The sequence below is a fragment of the Trichoplusia ni genome, chromosome 7 (genome assembly GCF_003590095.1).
Source record: "Trichoplusia ni isolate ovarian cell line Hi5 chromosome 7, tn1, whole genome shotgun sequence".
In the NCBI taxonomy this organism is placed as follows: Eukaryota; Metazoa; Arthropoda; class Insecta; order Lepidoptera; family Noctuidae; genus Trichoplusia; species Trichoplusia ni.
In genome coordinates, this window is record NC_039484.1 from 9806913 (window position 1) to 9827321 (window position 20409).

At 46.1% G+C, this 20409-nt stretch overlaps 2 protein-coding genes across 4 annotated transcripts; one reads left to right on the forward strand and one right to left on the reverse strand.

Moving 5' to 3' along the window:
• Positions 1-678: 678 nt before the first annotated feature.
• LOC113495656 (RAC serine/threonine-protein kinase) lies at positions 679-6140 on the forward strand. Its single transcript, XM_026874502.1, has 8 exons — positions 679-1316; positions 3003-3144; positions 3820-4017; positions 4090-4344; positions 4431-4534; positions 4703-4802; positions 4874-5194; positions 5288-6140. Exons 1-8 carry the CDS (start codon positions 1024-1026, stop codon positions 5351-5353), a joined length of 1479 nt encoding a protein of 492 aa, XP_026730303.1. The 5' UTR covers positions 679-1023; the 3' UTR covers positions 5354-6140.
• Positions 6141-7990: 1850 nt separating this feature from the next.
• On the reverse strand, positions 7991-18566 carry LOC113495658 (potassium voltage-gated channel protein eag). Of its 3 annotated transcripts, XM_026874505.1 has the most exons (11): positions 15512-18566; positions 15319-15436; positions 14986-15098; positions 14407-14538; positions 13788-13918; positions 12961-13356; positions 12471-12894; positions 10163-10362; positions 9835-10087; positions 9089-9747; positions 7991-8839 (listed from the first exon to the last, which is right to left on the reverse strand). In XM_026874505.1, the coding sequence occupies exons 1-11, from the start codon at positions 15588-15590 to the stop codon at positions 8582-8584; spliced, it is 2763 nt and encodes a 920-aa protein (XP_026730306.1). In that variant the 5' UTR covers positions 15591-18566; the 3' UTR covers positions 7991-8581. The 3 variants fall into 3 exon arrangements, with proteins under 3 accessions (XP_026730306.1, XP_026730305.1, XP_026730304.1); XM_026874504.1 differs by having other exon boundaries at positions 13809-13918; positions 15319-18566; XM_026874503.1 differs by having other exon boundaries at positions 15319-18566.
• Between the last annotated feature and the right edge of the window lie 1843 nt (positions 18567-20409).

A 20409-nucleotide genomic window follows, 5' to 3' on the forward strand; every position in this document is an offset into this window, starting at 1 on the left:
TAAATGTTCAATGTACAGTTTTCGCTTTTCTACAATTTTATTATATGTATAGATTATTTTATATATTTGTAATTAGAATATGTAATTATTCTAATTGTGGCATTTGTAAAATCAGTAAATTCATGTTAAATCAGTAGTTAGCTGAATCCGGTAAGATAAAAAGTCACCCCAACTAAGTTTAGAAGAGGGTGCAGAAAGTCATTGTTTTTTTCCTGTAAATCAAATTGCCCATATAATACATGAAGTCATTTTGTTGATGTTGCCATTCGAATTAATTTATGTAACCTGATTTTGATTGTACGCCATCTATTTTTTATTCTCTTTTTAGTTAGATCTGATTTGCTTTATTAAAATTTGTAATTATACAATTTTCTTTCAAATAAAAAGAAATATTAATAAATATTTGGTGAAAATTTTGTATAATAATGATAAGAAGCGATTGCGTTATTATAAATTTAATATAATCCTTTTCAACTGTTTTTTTCATTTCCGTGATTTTTCAAATCAATTATTTAAAAATTCTCTTGAATTTGGCAAATTTTAATAAGTGGAAGTTGCAAAACGTATTAAAACTGCTGACAGCGCTTTTTGTTCTCCTAGTGGCAGACATATAGAACTAATTTGTCAAAATAGGTTATTACTCGACTAAATATTATAGTTAAATGTAACAATGTCGAGGTAGTCGGATCTCTCTTTCCTTCATATGTTTATCCCAGTAAACCATTTCTGTCATATTAAACCAGACAGTGTCGTCGTAAATTGTTATCGTGAAACCGCGAGGCTACGTACCTACGTAGTAACATCGCTTACGTTCATGTTTTTTGAGAAGAAAAACGTTGAAATCTATTCATTATAGTAATATCAAACGAGAAAATGTTTGGTGGCAGTGCGCCCGTTGTTGTTCAATCCAGGTGAAACACGCGCGGCGAACGAGGAGTGCAAAACGTGGTGCGTCGAACACGAGCTAGCGGTAGCCGTAGTTTGTTATCAAACAGCGAGTAGTGAGGCCGCGGCCGCGAGACCATGGCGGAGGCGGCACCTGGAAACATCGTTAAGGAAGGCTGGCTGCAGAAGCGCGGCGAGCACATCCGCAACTGGCGCGACCGCTACTTCATCTTGTTCGACAATGGAGACCTGGTAGGTTTCAAGACGCAGCCGGAGCGGAACAACTACCGCGACCCTCTCAACAAGTTCACGGTGCGCGACTGCCAGATCATGGCAGTGGACAAGCCGCGGCCCTATACGTTCACCATCCGCGGCCTGCAGTGGACTACTGTCATCGAGCGCAACTTCTCAGTGGATAATGAAAAAGAACGGTTAGTGAATGCTGCTCTTCCAGTCATATTATCACACATCTAGCAATATCTTTACTCCTGCAGTCTAGTTTGGCTGGTCTGCCAGGAATTTTATTAGGATGGTTGAATGCTAGTTGTTTACAGTTTGTGCATATCACATTTGGTTGCCTACATCATATGAGGAAATTTTTGTTTTGAAGGAGGATGTTTTTGTTATTTTCATATTTTCCTGTAGGAATGTATTAGCAATGTCTCTGATGAACATTTGTAGGCCTTGCACCATTCCCACTTACCCATCCACGGTCCTATAGCATGCCAGCTTACATTAATAGTTGTGACTACTACTAGGCTGTTTTACCCATGCTGTGTGCTTCGCCCGTTGCTATCAAGACTGCCATGAGTTTTAATAACTATTCTCTGTCTTGATGTGACCCCTACATTTTGGTGTAGGGAGGAAACAATCAGAATATTGGTGTCATAACAAATCTATTTTGAGGATATTAGCAAAAAAAAACATTCTATTTTCCTGCAGAGAGGAAAAGCTGTACAATATATAAGTATAGAATTATGATTACTATATCCTAAAATATTTTTAACATGTGAGATACTAATTTCTACATTATTATCTATGTATTACTATATTTGTTAGCTGTCATAGCAGACCACATCATTAAGGTAAATCCTTAGGAGCGTTTTCTACAACAACATCATCAAGCTTTAAACATTACAAAACATATCATGTGCTAATATGACTTGGAATGAAAAAACATATGTACTTGTTACGAAAAGAGCAAGCCAACATGTGTTATTGCTGAGATTTCACTAAACTCACACTTTATAGAAATAGATAATTGAAATTCACATGAGCATTATCATAGTGTCCTTCTATAAAATTCTAATTATCTTCAATATAATAGCTTCCTAGTGTTATAGGTACCTGCCTAGTTTTTAAACAAAATGAACAAATTATGGTACTTATGGTATTACTGATTCACCAAATATTTGGTTTGGTCATAAAAACATATATACCTAATGAATGCAAGAGCGTGTGGTGGTTTTTGTCATAAGATAGTAAATTCTAAAGTAGTGTCAAATCCATGAAGTAACCACAAGGGTCTAGTTTTTGAATATTACAGCCAACTCTTTCTATTGCGCCATCAACTCTTACCCCACCTCATAATGTTAAAATAAAATATTTTTGTGTTTATTTAGACAATTGAAATTGGATAAAGATAACATGTTTTAAAGTTGAGGAACTTATGATGTAACAGTGTGGAGGAGATTGTGTGAAGAAGAGCTAACACATATAGTTACTTACTGTAATTTTATTGAGTGATAAATAATTATTTATCTAATGTCATTCACATACCTGCATCGAAATGGTAACATCAGTAATTGAATGCACATCAGTAGATAGTGACAATGTTTTGATAACAACACAATTTGACTGTACTTAAATAACTACCCAGAAATAGAAACTCAATGTTTTCAGGGTTCATAGATCTAAACTAAAGTATACAACCTACATGAGTTTAGTTAACCTATCGAGACATCAGAATATTTTTGGATATAACTAGCCAAACTTAGTCAGCTTAGCCATGAGTATATAAAGATTTTATAAAAACGTGTTGCTGGTCAGCACAATATGTTAAACAACATCATAAGGTATTGATGTAGTCTGACGAGTGTTGTAATGTGTATGCGCAGCGAGGAGTGGGTGGCTGCGATCCGGTACGTGTCTTCGCAGCTGAGCGCGGGCGGGCCGAGCGCGGGCGGCGGCGCGCTGCCCGAGAGCGACGACCGCGACATGGCGCAGCTCGGCACCAGCTTCCGCGACCCGCGCCGCATCGTGAGTACCGCCCGAACTAATAGAGGGTGTAGCTATTATCAATATACCGGTGTCCCATGCTTCCCAGTAATTAACTTTTAAAATTTCAGCTTCGTTGTCTCAGATACTCTCAGTAGGGTAGTCGATTGAAAAGAGGCGAAATACAAGGTACCCTGAAGTCATTCGTAAACCCATAGTTTTCTATCACGGCCCACTCAGAATACACACTTGTACAAAACAATATCTCAGGTTAAATGGCCAAAATTTCAGTTCATTACTTTTTGTGGGGATCACCTTTTGGTAGATGTCCTGTGAACAATTTAATAAACGTCACACTTATTACAGTACAGTAAGTTTGTGAGTGTGGACGTTTGTTACCTCCTCCCGCTCAAACTGCTAAAAGCGTACAATATCTCGTAGAGTTCAATCAGCGTTTGCAAAGAAAGCTTACAAAAATAGTCATTACATTAGAAACCTACTACCTTTGTTATTCATCTATTATATACTATACCTTCCTCTTAAATCAGACTATTTTTTTAAAAGAACGCATCTTTTGCGTTGTTTGTAATATTTGAAAATATATAGAGACAGATAGCGGGAGCGCATCTGTGATAAAAAATCTGCCTGTCACGGCTCATGAGGTCATCCTAGTGGCGACGAACGTTAGGACTGGTATTTTGTACAATACTTTTACAGACTCTGGAAAAGTTCGAGTTCGTGAAGGTGCTAGGCAAGGGTACATTTGGCAAAGTGGTCCTGAGCCGCGAGAAGGGTACGGGCAAGCTGTACGCCATGAAAATTCTCAAGAAGAACCTTATCATACAGAAAGATGAGGTAGCGCACACTATTACCGAGAACCGCGTGCTCAAGAAGACCAAGCACCCCTTCCTCACGGTACGTAGCCCCACTGCAGTGCCGCCGACCGCCGCCCGCCTCTCTCACTCATTGAATGTGCTTGTGGCGCAGGCCCTGCGCTACTCGTTCCAGACGGCGGACCGCGTTTGCTTCGTGATGGAGTACGCCAATGGCGGCGAGCTGTTCTTCCACCTCTCGCGCGAGCGCTCTTTCTCCGAGGAGCGCACGCGCTTCTATGGCGCGGAGATCGTGTCCGCGCTCGGCTACCTGCACGCGGAGGGCATCATCTACCGCGACCTCAAGCTCGAGAACTTGCTACTCGACAAAGACGGACACATCAAGATCGCCGACTTCGGCCTGTGCAAGGTACCCTCCCCAGTAGTCCCCACCCGGGCCCGTGGGGCGCGCGAGCCTGACTGAGGAAGTAACCGCGTGTGCGTGTGTGTGTGCAGGTCAACATCACGTACGGGCGTACCACCAAGACCTTCTGCGGCACGCCCGAGTACTTGGCTCCCGAAGTGCTCGAGGACACTGACTACGGCCCTGCCGTCGACTGGTAACTATATACTGCCGCTAATATAGGGTTCTACCTTAAATTTGTGTTTTATAATATGAGTTCGGACAGCAGTAAGTGTCGTGCTGATTTAAATAAATTATTTCTTAATACGTACCGATCGATTTTTGTTTTGAATGTGTCGGTAGTTGTAACGCGTGTAATGTGCAGGTGGGGCACCGGCGTGGTGATGTACGAGATGGCGTGCGGCCGCCTGCCCTTCTACAACCGCGACCACGAGGTGCTGTTCTCGCTCATCCTCAGCGAGGAGGTGAGTCTGTCTGCGTGTGTGCGGGGCGGGAGAGTCCGAGGTACAGCCGGTACATGCGTGTGTGCGTGCAGGTGCGGTTCCCGCGCGCGCTGTCGGGCGCGTGTCGCGCGCTGCTGGCGGGGCTGCTCACCAAGGAGCCGGCCAGCCGCCTGGGCGCGGGGCCCGACGACGCTCACGAGATCATGACGCACCCCTTCTTTGCGTCCGTCAACTGGGCCGAGTTGGTGGCCAAGAAGATCCCGCCGCCCTTCAAGCCGCAGGTCGAGTCCGAGACGGACACGCGCTACTTCGACTCGGAGTTCACCGGCGAGTCCGTCGAGCTCACGCCGCCCGAGTCCGACGCCGGCCTGGCGCGCATACAAGAGGAGCAGTTCCCGCAGTTCTCCTACCAGGTCAGCTATTCAACTTTTTCATCTTGACGTGACTATGTCATATTCGTCACATAATATGTTATCGTTGCGAGTGAAATGCTATGTTACTTGCAGGACATCTGTTCGTCGGCGCATTCCGCGCTGTCGCACCACTCTGCGCTGACCGACAAGCGCCAGTAGCGGAGGGCGCGGCGAGGCAGGAGCGCGAGCGGCCGACACCCCGCACATGCTGAGCCGAGGTCCGCGCGCCCGCTCGACGCCCGCTAGGGCGACGGTCTCACGCACGATACTGTTCATGTGACCTCACTTCCACACATTGCCATGCCGTACAATCAAATCACACGTACTTCTTACTGCTTAGGAGCGATAAACATATAATGCGGAGGTCAAAGTGCCTAGCCTGTCGACTTGCTTTTGAAACAATGGAATGCCTCACTATTTCTGCGATAACCATGAGTGCGTTATTAAAGGTCACATACATGCTCTCATATATTATTAATCATGTTCGATTGCCTTTACACCGTTGCCGTGAGTTTACTTTTGCCACTGCTGCCTTATGATTTGCATTTCGTACAATCGACGAAGTATACGTTGTTGTCCGTTTTTTCTATGTAACATAAGTTTGAGTGAACCGAGGTCCGTGAGCAGTCCGCGGGACACAACCGGGGACTCCTTCGGAGGCGTAAATAAAAATCATTTTATTACAGTATTAATATTGTATTTGGTTAAAACAATACAAATAGCCTGAATATTTAGAAAGTGTGTACTTTCTTTACAAATTATACGCTAGACAGACAAAAGAGCAAGAGTCCTCGTCCGCGGGAGGAGAGCCCGGATGTCGTGCTCACAAGGCACTAATACTTAGACGCGCGGGCGCGGCGCGAGCCAGCCGCCGCCGCGCCGCCGCCGGCTAGCGATGGTCATGTATTTCCTTTTGTATATATTATTAAACTTAGGATTAAACTAATTCCTGTGTTTCATTTGTGTTCCTCTGCCTTGCTGCCCGGGCGGCGTCCGCGTCGCGTGGCTCGAGGCGCTCCCGTCGCTGCGCTTAGGTACATATCGATATCTTCGAATAAACTTTAAAAACGTTAACAACGAATAACTATAGAACAGGCGCTTCGGACGGTCGAGTCAGTGCACGTCCTACTGCTGACTTACAATATCAACGTCATTACTCGTGCGCCATCGTCGTTTAGATATGTATGCGCGAGCACATCGCGATGACAATAAGTGCTTGTGCAGAGATGAAAGCGGCGCGACACCCGATACCCCATACTGTTCCATGCCTGCCCATCACACGCTTCGGTCTGCTGCCCGGGGAGGGTTTGATAGCATACGATGGCTGCCATAGGCGCTATTCCTATGAAAATTAAAAAATTGAAGGCAAAGGGCCTCCTTTTCGGATCCCAATCCTGGGAACAATTGAGTTGCAGCGAAAATATCCTAATCGAAATAATCCTGTACTATATGTATAGTATTTAGAAAAGCAAAATATTAATAAAACACTCTTTTCGGAATGCTACGTGAATTTGCCATATTTTCTATCCAATTGCCAAATTATAACAATATTATGAACTTACGAGCAAATAAAAACCACTACATTCTTAGTCAGTTCGCTAAAATATGGATGGACTGTCGCGTGCTGTTGACTATCCATAAATTCGGTATTTTAATCGGTGTTATCCATAACTCGGTATTAGACATTTTTGCGTTAGTACACCGACTACCGACTCTCCCCACTATAACTAGCCCGACAGCTGAGACTACGGTGTGTGGCGCGCCGCTCTCGTCACCCCGACTTACAGCTAAATACATCACAACTTGGAGCTTACAAAAGTACCAGTAGCTTGTTGCAATACAAATCATGAAGAGGAACTCTGTTATGCAACAACCTCACGTCGTGTTGAGTGCGTTACACTTGTCGCCCAACTCAGTTCTCTTACTATCCGAATAATATTACGTATCAAATAATGTGAGTGTACAACTGTACAATGACAAACGATTATATTTATATCTACTACGTATTAATTAAACCGAAAGTAGCATTATTGCAGTAGTGCTATTTTGCTCGTGTAGAGAAGGTATAGCAATCATATAAAAATAGGTAGTTGGTCGTTCAAGTTCTATTATCTGTTTATGAAATCAAAGTGGAAAATATTGCTTATTAAATGCGAATTTTTTAGACATAGTTATCACTTATACCTATATACGCAATTCTTAACAAATTCGTTAGTTTAGCCCACGGGGCCACTGAGATCCGCCTCTCGCCAGACTCGCACCCGGCCGTAGGCGTTATATGCATTCGTAGCGCTAGACCGCGTCCACCAGAGATCAGCCAAGATCGAGAAGGAATAAGAAAGAAAAAGTCTCGAAAGTAAAATTTTGCTATGTGATTGCGGTCAGTGTGCTGAACCTGGGTATCAAATGCTAAAGATTTACCTACTATATGTTTCTAGGTTTGGAAAACGTGAAAAACCTCCTTTATGTCCATCCTTTTTGAAAATAGCAATAAAGAGTGTGAAACAAGTGAGCCTCGTGAATGTAAGAGGCGGGTGCGAGCCGTGCCGCGGGCTCAGGGCGAAGCGTAGCGCGGCGAGTGTACTCGTGTGGTGCGATGCTACGTGTCTACGTCGTATGTACAGGCGGCGCGCGGCGGCGGCGCTACTCGGCCGCGCCGGGCGCCGCCGCGCGCTACACGAAGTCCCGGCGGCGCTGCGCCGCGCCCCCCGCGCCCCCGGCCGCGCCCCCCGCGCCCCCCGCCGGCGCCGCGCCCGGACTGCCTGGCGTGGGCGCCTCGCCCGGCGGCGTCGGCGGCGTGGGAGCTGCGCCCTTGCTCCGCGCCTGCGACGAACAAGTACAACTATTATATAAGGCCATGGTACTCATATGAGCATCATCGCAAACGCAAAATTAGAATTTCCAAAGTCGACTGGATAGGCAGGCTGTGCTCGATTAGTTTGGACAAGCTGTTGTCTATAGCTATCGAGTACAGCCGGGCTCGTTACTATCCCGCCTTTGAACGTCGCTTCCTGGCCGCGCTAGCAGCGCAGGCGTCCGGCGGCCGCGCGGCGTCCGACGGCCGCGCTGGGTCCGCGTCCGGCGCCGCGCCGCTGTCTCCCGGCTCCGCGCCCAGCCGCGTTGCCAGCATCGTCAACAACTCCTCAACGCGCCCCAACTGCACCCATGATAAGTTATACGCGTTCACATTATTGAATACGAACAAGATAAAGTGTTGGTAGGATAGATAACGATCTTGCTCGTACTTATTACTGAAGTACCTAAATCTGTTATCAATGAAGGCAAATCAAGAACAAAGAACAGAACAAATGAAGTCTTTTTTGATGACGAAACAAAGTTGTTATATTAATAATTTGCAAATACATAGTCGCGGAAAGCTAAAACTCTCTAAGAAGCAATTCGCACCTTTTGCTGTAACCTCTGGACTTCATTGCGGACGTCGCGGCGCAGCTCGGCAAGCGCCGCGTCGTGCGAGGCGTGCGCGGCGTGCGCGGCGTGCGAGGCGTGCGAGGGGAGCGCGGCGTGCGTGGCGAGCGCGGACACGCTCGGCCGCCGCTCGTCCAGCTCCTCTTCGATGGTGTCCTGCCGAGCGCTCGCGCCGGTTACGCTCAGCGCGCTCGCAGACCTCGCCTTCGCAAACGTGGCCTGCGAAATCATTGTTGCGCTTGAGCCACACGTCCATCGTTTTCTATTCTAATACTGCCCTTTTATCAAGTCAAATAGTTTTTATGTAACTGTTTTTGTGCTCTCATCTCAAAATTTAGAATAATTCTACACGTGAAGCCTTGTAATTGGCTTTTTGTCAAGTATGGTTGTTTATTTATTAGGTAAGTTTCATCTTTTAAACTGTAAGTCTTCCACAGTACTATAAATAAATAAATGAATGCCACTCACCTTTAAAGAGAGCGTTGCCGGAGCAGCAGGAGTAGGCAGCGGAGCAGGGTTGGGGGCCGGAGCTGGCGCGGGCTCGGCGGGAGCCGCCACGGGCCTGTCACGAGCGCTCAGGCTGCGTGTAAAGGCTCCGCGTGCCGGCTCGGCCGCACCCGCGTCCAGCGAGGCCGTGGCCAGCAAGCGGCCCCACTTGCCTCGCGCGGCGGGCGCCGGGGCCGGGGCCGCAGTCGGCGGCGTGGCCCCGCGCTCGGGGTCGGCGGGGGCCGCGGCCGTGCCGGCGGCGGGCGCGGGCGAGGGGCGCGCTGGCGCTGGCCCGGGAGCCGCGGCTACGCTGCGCTCCCTTCGGAAGCGCGAAAATATCTTCCTCACGAGATGATCTTGTGCCTGTTCTAGTTGCGGCTCTCGTTTACGTCGTTCCATTAGTTCACGTTCGCGTCGTACGTCGGCTACTTTTCGAAAGATGAGTCGGTGGCGCAGGTTATACGTGAGTGTCAAGTTACGCGCAAAACTGTTTGCGAACGCCTGGTAAAAGTCCAGTACCTCAAGCAGGCGGTCGCGCTTGATCGTATGTAAGTCACAATATGTGAGAGCTCTCACGTTTGCTGCTGATTGGCCGACGGCGCTGTCTTTCCAGAAGGAATCTCCGAAAACATCGCCTTTGCCTGCAACGTAACAAGTCGTTCGTTAGAGAGGCCACCCTCGTTACGAACAGGTACGCGGGGCCGCGCGGTGGCGGTGGGGGGACTCACCTAGAATGGCGACGACCTCATCGTCTTGTATAACCTCGAGGCTGCCCGTGACGATGAAACAGAGCGAGTCGATGGACTCGCCCGTGTGGTACAGCAGGTCGCCGGGCGCGGAGTGCGACATCTGGAAGTGCATGGCCAACGCGCGCAGACAGCCGTCCGAGGCCAGGCGGAAGGCGGGGTGCTCGTTAAACACCTTACGGTTGAGGTGCACGCAGATGTCTGCCTTCATGTCTTTGGGGCAGTAGTTCAGCACCTGGATGAGATGGGGCGACATGAGCGTGCCGCGCTCGGAGGCCAGCCTAGGGGAGCTATAGGTGCCTGCCAGTACCTTGTCGGTGTCCAGGCCTTTGGTCATGGCCCAGGTAGATACCACGTAGTCCATGACGCGCTCGCTCAGCGCCTTGGGCACCTCGTGCAGCTTCATGAACTCGCGCACGTTGTTCAGCATGTCGTGGTACTTGGCCGTCGCTGATGTCATTTGCTGAATGATGGTGGTCACGTGGCCGAATATGGTGGCGTACAGCAGAGCTGGCAACATCGGAACGCTTCGCGGTGAGCGTCGGAGCGCTCGCCGCTCACGTATACACTATGTACGTGACTTTATTATCCAACATGTGTATTACGTATAAATAGGGAGTAAGATCATAAGTTATGTATATAAAATTAAACGAGCTAGCTCAAGGATGTTTATTACTTGAAACATTTAGCCCTGATCCTAAGTTACTTTTTAGTAAACGATTCATTAATAATACATTATAATTTTGCATTCATTACCTAATAGCGTAGCATTATGGATCTTCTCGTTAACTCAATCCCAAGCGAAACTCATTACTTCATTATCATACGCAATAAATAATATGGGTACCAGTCTGTGAATGAGCCCAATGTTAAATAAATCAGATTATTTTAATGTTTACAAAAAAAAGGGGACAAGTGCGAGTTGAACTCGCGTGAAGAGGGTTCCGTACGATGTTACCTATCATGTTTTTGGAGTTAAAAAATATGTTCTCCCACACATTCCACCTGCAAATGTAAGTTGGTTCGCACAATATTGAGTGATTTACCATGTTATTTTAATATCATGGACTTCTTATAGGTTTTCCTATAATCTATAAGGAGAAAACTAATTACTGTACTTTTTTCAAAATTTTAGGTTCAATAATTTCGGAGATAAGGGGGGCGGGGAATGGTCAATTTTCGTCTATTTTCTTGAATAACTTGGAAAATATTTATTTTAAAATTACAAAAAAATACATTTAAGATCTTCTCAACAAGACCTTTCATTTGATATGCCACACGATGCAGTTTTCAGATTTTTTTTTTAATTTTCCCCTTCCCCCCCAAAAGTGACCCCCCATATACAGATTACATCTGCTCACGTCACACCTCTGTGTTTGGGTTGCAGGAATTGATATGTGTACCAAATTTCAACTTAATCGGTCTAATAGATTCGGAGATAATTGACTGTAAGCGACGGACGGACAGACACACGAGTGATCCTATAAGGGTTCCGTTTTTGTATTCACACGTACGAAACCCTATAAATACCCAGTAAAATAAGAAGAATAATAAAAAAAATAGCATTATAGTGTCGGCGAGAGCCGCGGATAGACAGGAAAGCCGCGCGCTGCTGACTGCCGAACAGTGTGGAAGCAACCACGCATGGCGTCAGATCATTGTCTCTATCTTTACACGCTTACTTAGATATTCGGTAATCATGGCACTTGCCAAACTATAAAAGCAAGTGCCTGGATTTTGAACCTTGAACTACAAAAGCCAAACCACCACCGACCACGTTGGTATCGTAAACTAAATTTGAATTTAAACATAGCGACTTTCCCACCGAACTCCTCCGAAGTCTATCTACCCAGTTAAAGTGCTATACGATACGATTCCTTTTGTTTCATCAATCAATTGTTATTTTACAATAAAAGTTATTAGTTCTTTAAATGCATTTCCAAAAAACATGATTAGTTTTATTCCCTGTCTATGTAGGTCTACCTACATTTTTTAACAACAAGTAACATTATTAGACCCTCGCGTTACCGAAACACTTCCTGTGGGGGAACTAGTTACTGTTTTGTAAGTTTTTGTTTCTTCCGTTTTGTCTCATTTTAGATGTTGTGGTTCATAATTACAAGTCATTAAGAGATGGTTGTGTCGGTGAGGCTATTGACTACAGGACCAAAGTGAACACCCGTGAAGAGCACACACACGACTCTCGTGACCACACACGTGACGCGCCGCGACGCTTCGTGGGCCTGCACGGGGAGGCGAGGAGCGGGGAGAGGGGGAAGGGTAGAGGGGCTAGGTCGGGTAGCTTGGAGAGAGTAGGTGAGCTGGCATCTGAACTGATTTGAGCGGTCACAATGATCGGAAACTTAGCGAATGTGCGCCAGTACTGTCCACCGCACGCCCCAAGGTTAGTGACTTAGAAATTGTGAAAAAAGCAATATAGGTACACGTGCGGTTGAAAGTACATTACGTCATGTCAGTCAAACGTGAGCTCGTGGTACAGGTAGTAGTGGGGTGAGGGCGGGTAGGGGGGCGGGGGGCGCGGCCCGCGCCGCAGCTGACTGCGCGGGGGTCGCGCCCCTCGTGCCGTGCTCCGGCTAATAACAGAAGAATTCCGGCACCTGCCACGATCATCATGCAGATGGTGAAGATCTTCTCGTTATCGGTCTCGGCGGCGACGTTGCCGAAGCCCACGGAGGTCATGCAGGTCATGGTGAAGTACAGCGCGGTCACGTACATGGTCTTGCGCGACGGCCCGTTCACGAGTTCGGGCCCGTCCGACTCGTTAGACCACACGTACGAATACGGGCTCTGCGTCACATTGGCCAGCTTCCACAGCCAGGAGTACTGCAGACCCGAGTCGGCGTCGGACCGGCCGATGCTGTACCACACGCAGGCCAGCCAGTGCGCGACTAGCATGTAGAAGCACAGCAGCAGGATGAGCATGGCAGCGCCGTACTCCAGGTACCGGTCCAGCTTGCGTACCACGCGGCCTAGCCTCAGCAGCCGCACCACCTTCAGCGCGCTGAACAGGCTGCCGATGCCCTGCGCACAGACACACTCTCTTACTACTGGGGAGCTGGGTGAGGCCTGGAAGTGCACTGTACTCACGTCCTCGTCGTGGTCGAACGCGTTGAACACGTCGTATGGCAAACAGGACAGTAGATCGATGAGAAACCAGGACTTGAAGTAGTTCTTGCGAATGACCTTGGGGTCGCTGACCACCTCACCGCCGGGGCCCACGAATGTGGTGTGAAAGTTGAGCACGATGTCGATGAAGAACACGACGTCCACGATGGAGTCAATGACCAGCAACGACACGTCCTCGCTGGTCTTGTTCTTGAAGGCCACGTTGTAGGGAACCATGATGGCGGTGTAAAACGTAAGACAGAGGATGATCCAATCCCAGATGGCCTTGAAGGCGCAGTAGTGCAGCAGGATGTGCGGCGGCGTCTTGGGCGCCTCCTGCCGGTACTGCGGCAGCACGTCGCCCGACAAAGACATCACCTGGAACACCCACACCGCTTACTGCCACCACTTACGCTCTCCCCGACCAAACAGTGCCAACAATGCCATACAGTGCTCGTGTGAATCAATAAAGCGTGCTATTATTCCCCTCCAGAATTTGAATCGAGCTTGATAGCACACGCAAAGGAAAGTTAGATTTCCCGGGTGATACAAGGCAATTAAGAAAATAAAGTGTATTCTTTTCGCTTTATTTGGAGGGCATATCTGAGAGTTCGCTCGGCTGGTAAGCACCGGGCTAACTGCAGGTGAGCGTGGGCTATCATCTTGTTGACACTGATCACTCACTATAATGCATAGTTCGAGCGCGGCAAACCAAGAGTCCGTGATTGTACCTACGTGATGTAATAGGTATAGTGTGTGATCCGCGCGCGTAGTAGTCGCTAGCGTAGTGTAAGAGAGTGCGTGTTTACATGGTGTGCGTTGGTACTGACATGCGCCAGGTGGCTCGCACGCTGCGGCTCCTTCAGCGCCGGCAGCGCCGACACCAGCACCGAGCGCGAGCGCGTCACCGAGCGCGCCAGCTTCGCGAACTTCGACAGCCCTGCAGCCACAACACACACCAAGTCATACTATTATCTGCTAGTCCTAACTTACATCCATTTCATCTGCGTTGCTACATAAATTAGTCATTTGACATCAAAGTTCCCAACCTGACTTCAATTTATAGATAAGATAGGATAATAAGATGAGTTTTGCTAAAACTGGAGAAAATCAAAATCAAAATCCATTTATTCAACATAGGCTACAAAGTAGCAATTATTGAATGTCAAAGATACACAGACAGCTCCCCGTATCGCCCACCCTTCACCGCTTCCTAAGTGCTCTAGCAGTGAAGGAGAAACGGCGCAACAAACTCCACAACATAGCACGCTGTCGCTTTTTTTTTTTTTCAAAAATATATATCATCATTTTGATGCATCTGATACTGGCGTCTAAGGTTCATGCAAGCCAATTAAAACAAGGGTCACAATTAGATCATAGCTTTCAGATAAAGGTGTGTCAGCTGCTAGAGAGAACAATCATACTGGCCTCCCTTGGGGTCGTCGGCGTCGATCGGCTGCTTGAGAGCTGTGATGTCGCGGAACGTGAGCAGGAACAGCACCACCAGCTCGCGCTCGTTGCGGATCGGCGCCACGTGCACCAGCAGCCACAGCGGCGTGCCTGCCGGACACCTCGACAGTCATAAACCATCACTTATCCCTTAAACAGCTTATACAAACAATTTGATCATAGGATTTTTTTAATTCAAACGTTAGTTACCGTTATTAACAACTACTAAAGTGTAGTGTAGTAGGATCGACTAAGATAGCGTAGTGCCCTAATTCACTCTACGATTATGTGACGAAGTATCTATGTGCTACATATAAATCGTAGCCTCGTAACCTGCGCATTTTTCGTAGACTCAACGTAGCGAACGGGTTACATATTGTATTTGGTAATGAACTTGTATGAATTAAATGCAATTAGCAGGGCCACGCAGTGTTATCCGCTTTAAAAAAATCGACCGCTTTTAAATCCAGGATGTCTGTATCTCCACACAATAGTGTGAACTGTGGCGATATAAAGTTTTAGTTTGCGTATAAAACGATAAAGGAGTTTCATAAGTACGATTCTTCTTGTAGAGCAGGATCTCGAACTGGTCGGCGAGGTGGTGGTCGAGCGACCGGTCGACTCGCTCCACTGCGTCCTTCTCCGTCAGCTCGCCGTACATCCACGTGCACCTGCACACTCACAATTTTAGGCACACGCAACTAGAAGTACACAGCGAGGCCGTGCACTAACTCCAACCGAAATTATTATGTACTTAGCAGCGGATTGCAAAGCGTTTAGATTTTATTGTTTGGATTACTACCGAGTGTCAGTTGCGATGACTATCAAGCAAACTCACATTTTAATTAATCGCAAGTTAGTGGTATGTAAATACATGTTACTTAGCATTACCTGCATGACTTCTGCATGACCTCGGCCCGGTTATAACCGCTCATTTTGCAGAAGGTCTCGTTGCAGTACACGATGGGGTAGTCCACGATCTGCGCATTTGCCAGCAGGAAGCTGCTGTCTGCTGCAGAGAAGTGAGGCGTTACTGTCTGTGTGTGTGAGGAGTGAGGGGTGAGGGTGAGGGAGCGGCACTCACGCTGCGAGGACGAGCGCCGGATAATGTTCTCGAGGAAGGTGTTCTGCGGGGCCACGAGCCCCCGGCGGCCGCCCGGCATGCCCGCGCCGCTCGCGCCGCCCGCGCCGCCCGCGCAGCCCGCGTCGCCGCCTCACATGCCGCCAGCCACCTGCCGCGGCTGTCACCAATGTTCATGTTACGCTGGATGTGTGTACTGCTGTGTGTGTGCATTTACTTAAATAAGGGTCGTGTAGGTGCATCTGCAACGAGTTGTCCTCGAACTCTTTTCACTGTACCGATGTACCACATCAGATGCTGTGTTAGATCCTAAAATGGCCTGACATGCGACGATTGCAAGATTTTACCATATTGCTTTATTCCCTGGGAAGATGAGTCTATATGTTAATAAATATGATGAGGGTGCTGAGAATCTCATAGGGACTACTTGGTGGTTACTTGTTTGAGCTATGTGGGGTTGAATCTTTGGAACTTGGAGCCCGTTGATGAGGTACTTCAAGTACCTCATCAAAGTAACGAAATAGCTCGCGATACAATCGAGGTGCTCGACCATTGGCAAAGCCAGCAGCTCGTTATCCTCATAAACACATAATAATATGGGTATATGCTTAACTAACAGCCGCTAGTAATTATTATTAGTCTACGATTTTCTGAAGAATCGGATAAAAAAATAATAAAAAAGTATCAGTATTAACGACATAAATAAACGATTGAGGATTTGTACGTAATACATATAGGTGCGCCTGGATTAAGTGTTAAGTAGGGCTGGCACGCGGCGCGGCGGTGTCGGGTGACGGGGTCGGCTCGTTGTGCTCCCCAAGCGAGGCAGCGCGCCGCGGCTCTGCGCTCCCTCAATCATGCATGAACTCAGGACCGCGGACGCAACGCTCCTCCCCAGCTGCTTCTTCCTTCATAATACTATACGACACCCGTCATAGCTGTCCTACATTTCTGACCCACTATAGCCGCGACTAAATGTCAAGCCGCCCATGATCTACATGAGTAGATCAGATCGCAGGCCCATCTTTCCTTGACACTGACCTCACACACGACACGTGACACCCGCCGGAAAACCTAATTAAGCGTAAGTTAACAGTGCAAGATTTGACGCTATATTAATGTAGACGCCCGCAAATCCTAATTGCATTACTTAGCTTTATATCTACTTACCGAACGAATAAGCCTAGGACTTAGGTTCTATCAAACCCTACATGAAGAGAAGCATTTATTTATACTATAGGTGTAATGTAGTCTGTGTTTCCAACTAGATAATAGTTTATTACGGTCTACGGCCTGCCGCTAGCAAAAGACCTTTGTTTATCAGTTGGATACATATTTAATTTAATAATACTAACGATTTGATTCTTAATCGTAATTCGCTTAATTATGTTTATATTGTACAGTATCGGAGAACAAAGATTTTTATGAGTATAAGGAACTCCTTCGGTTGCGCAGTCCTCCTTGTGCAGTCACATGAATTATGTAATTAATTATTTATCATGACCGTTTGAATTGGGCTTTAGGACTATAATAATATAACCATAGCTATTGTCTGGTATACGGTGGTACTTGAAATGGCACTTGAGGTAGTTTCGGAGAACAGGTGCAGTGGTACATAGGATTACATGAAAAGGAGCAACAAACAACATCGTACGTACACAACGACGTCGATTGCGGGGAGATCGATAATAGTGTTTACGTGTGCGACTGAATCGCCAGCAGCGGCTCAGGGCTGCAGCACAGCTGGGCCGCGGAGGCGGCACGAGCGGGCACGACCAGGGCCGACGCGACCTGCGGAGCGCTAATCCACTTAGGAGGGAGCTGCCGCGCGCGCGACCCTCAGCTCCGCTGCTTGCATCGCTCAATAATACTAACGCCGGCACTCTACACCGCACACTAGCTCGCACTTCTGCGTCGAACACCTCTTTGCCTTCGGCGGCGAAGCGCACGCCACGTCCGGAGTGGACGTGTGCTCGGCAGACAGCTCGGCGCGACCGGCGCTACCTAACTCTTTCGAAGCATCCCGAAAGCCCGACAGGGATCAAAACTGGCTTTTTGTGGAGCATTAATTTCAAACTTGATTAAATGACAAATTTTAAAATTGAATGGTGAGGGGTTGTGTTGTTTTCTCTCCGAGACTTGCGTGTCTCGGTGTAGCGGCAGAGCCGAGCAGTGCGAGTCGAGCGCTCGGGTGCGGCGGCGGCGGCGCCAAGCGGCTCACTGCTGCCGTCCGGCGCGGCTGGCGCCCCGCTCGCCGCACGGCCTCGCGCCTGCGCCGCCAGCTGCTCGCCACCGCGCTTGTCCACCACCGACCCTTCGAGGCTTTGACGCGATGTGCTCATTGTACTCTGAGGCTAATCGGTGTCACCGATTCCGGAGGAGTAGTGGTCGGCACAGGGCCACGTGACCCACGTCGCTTGTCCCTGCCTCACACTGCCAGCCGATGCCTAAAATATACCTTAGCGCATTCAAATTTTGTGATTTACTACTGAACTAGGCATCCATTTAGAAACAAAAATTATAACGAATATAGTGTCTTCTTTTAAATACCTAGGAGTTATATTGGATCGCGGACTACCATGGTACCTACCCACGAGTTGACAGATTGCCTTTAGGATAAGGAAATTTACAAAATACGAAAACAACGTCCTAAATGAAATTTACATGGCTTTAGTACAATCCACTCACTTAGGAATGTGGTCGCTCGTATACAATTTTAATATATGAAATGGATTAATCACAATCCACTTTTTGTAAGCTCGTTCTGGATTTTAATAAATTTAAAGCAAAACTTTCACTTCTAATCTTTGTTTTATAGAAATGACTTATTATACAACATAAAATATACCACAGTTTAAGCAATCAGACTCATTACTGCCTACGTATAATTAACATCTTCTCTTAAAGTTTCTAATCATCTTTAAAAGTCAAATAAAAATGTAAGTAAAACATTAGTATCAAATTACCCAACCATCATGTAGCAATGTAATAATGACCATGCAATATGATCCTTACTTTAATATTATAAATGCAAAAGTAACTCTGTCCGTCTGTCTGTGTGTGTCTATTACGCTTTCACGTCTAAACCACTGAACCGATTTTAATGAAATTTGGTACAGAGATAGAGTTGGCCTTGAGAAAGAATACAGGGTAGTTTTGATCCCGGACTTTTGAAGAGTTCTCTGGAAACGCGATATAACCAACAATAATTAAGGAAGAGCATACATATAAAACAGGCATATTTGATATTTACATGATGATATCTAATCCGGTCGGTTTATTTTTGCCGCATTGCCGCTATACACAAAATTCTGATAAGGTTTAGTGCTGTCTTTGTACATTGCAAAAAGTTTGTTTTCAATTATATTTTAATAAAACCTATGGAACTGCTGCCGTCTATCGTAACGCCTTGCTTGATAGCTTTGGTTACATCTTCCAAATTACGTGCCGTCTACCCTCGAGCGTTCGATTATTGGCTGACTAAAGGTCGATTTATATCTACAGACATTGAGTGTGGCAGACACGTGCCGTGACAGACACCGACAGATACCATTTATTTATATGTAACGTATAGAAACGTGCCGTGAGAGACACCCCGGATACCGACAGACACCGTCATCGGCGTCCGCTCTCACTGGCAGTTACTACATAGCTTTACAAGAATAAAAAAAAACTAAAAAAACGCTTTTTATAGAAAACCAAACTAAAAAATAGAAAATAAATTTAAATTAAGAAAATGGTGTTAAAAATTTCAATGAATATAAATTAGTAATAGTGTGAATAAAAAAAATATATTTTATTTAAAAAAAAGCGTGGGTGCATGGTGTCAATGGTTATAGATATTTTATTGACAGATATGAGTAGAGTGATTATCATTTCGATAATATCTTAAAAGCACCCCACACTTTTTTTATACACACTATTATTAATATATATTCATTGAAAGTTTTAACATTATTTTCTTAATTTAAATTTATTTTCTATTTTTTAGTTCGGTTTTCTATAAAAAGCGTGTTTTTAGTTTTTTTTAAACTATTATTTATTTTCTACTTTTTAGTTTGGATTATTTATAATAGCTTGTTTTTTTTTTATTTTAAACTATTGCAGGACTCATGATGCGAAGCATCAGAGAGTGCTTTACGATCGATTTTTTTTTATATAAATTAACAAAAATCATATTTTGCAAATTAAAAAATGGAATAATTTTATCAAATTAGTGTATTGTCATCGGTCCTCAATAAATCTACAAAGTTTGAATGAAATCTGGCCGTTTAAAGTGGGTCAAAATCGCGCCCAAAGAAGTCGGTTACAAACAAACATACAGGTGAAGCTAATAAAAAGCTTGTAAAAAGCATGTTATTGAAAATGTTCAAATTATAATATTCTTCATAACTATTAAGTTTTATTCCTATTTCGTTCCACGATTGATCCTTTTTCTGATTGTCACTTAAATCATAAGATATTTGTAATCTCGTACAAATTCTATAAGCTTTTCGTTATCCATTGTAAAACAGTTCCGATACTCTATTCACACTGCCCGGCAAGGAGCCACAGACACGTACAGACATGAACCGCGCAGACAAAATATTCTTTCCGAGAATACTGGCCGGACACGACACGTGTCTGTAAGAGTCTGTACGGCCGTGTTACGATAGATATAAATACGTTAATATGGAAGAATATCATTTTTCTGCCACGGCACGTGTCGTTCACACTCAATGTCTGTAAATATAAATCGACCTTAAAGGCGAAACGTTATTAACAAAGAAAAAGTTGTGAAACGTCTAGGAAACGGTTGCAGCGCAGAAGACTACTTCCGATGCACTGAGGCGCCTCAGGAGTCGGGCGCCACTATGAAGAGGGAGGCAAAATTGAGTTTTGTTTTCGTGACAATCAAAGGA

Coding starts and splice junctions, on each gene's coding strand:
- LOC113495656 (XM_026874502.1), top strand. CDS start 1,024: ATGGCGGAGGCGGCACCTGGAAACATCGTTAAGGAAGGCTGGCTGCAG. Junction 3,145..3,819: donor TCCGCGACCCGCGCCGCATC/GTGAGTACCGCC, acceptor ATACTTTTACAG/ACTCTGGAAAAGTTCGAGTT. Junction 4,535..4,702: donor TACGGCCCTGCCGTCGACTG/GTAACTATATAC, acceptor TGTAATGTGCAG/GTGGGGCACCGGCGTGGTGA.
- LOC113495658 (XM_026874503.1), bottom strand. CDS start 15,590: ATGCCGGGCGGCCGCCGGGGGCTCGTGGCCCCGCAGAACACCTTCCTC. Junction 13,357..13,787: donor TCAGTACCAACGCACACCAT/GTAAACACGCAC, acceptor TGGGTGTTCCAG/GTGATGTCTTTGTCGGGCGA. Junction 10,363..12,470: donor CTGCATGATGATCGTGGCAG/GTGCCGGAATTC, acceptor CGATGTTGCCAG/CTCTGCTGTACGCCACCATA.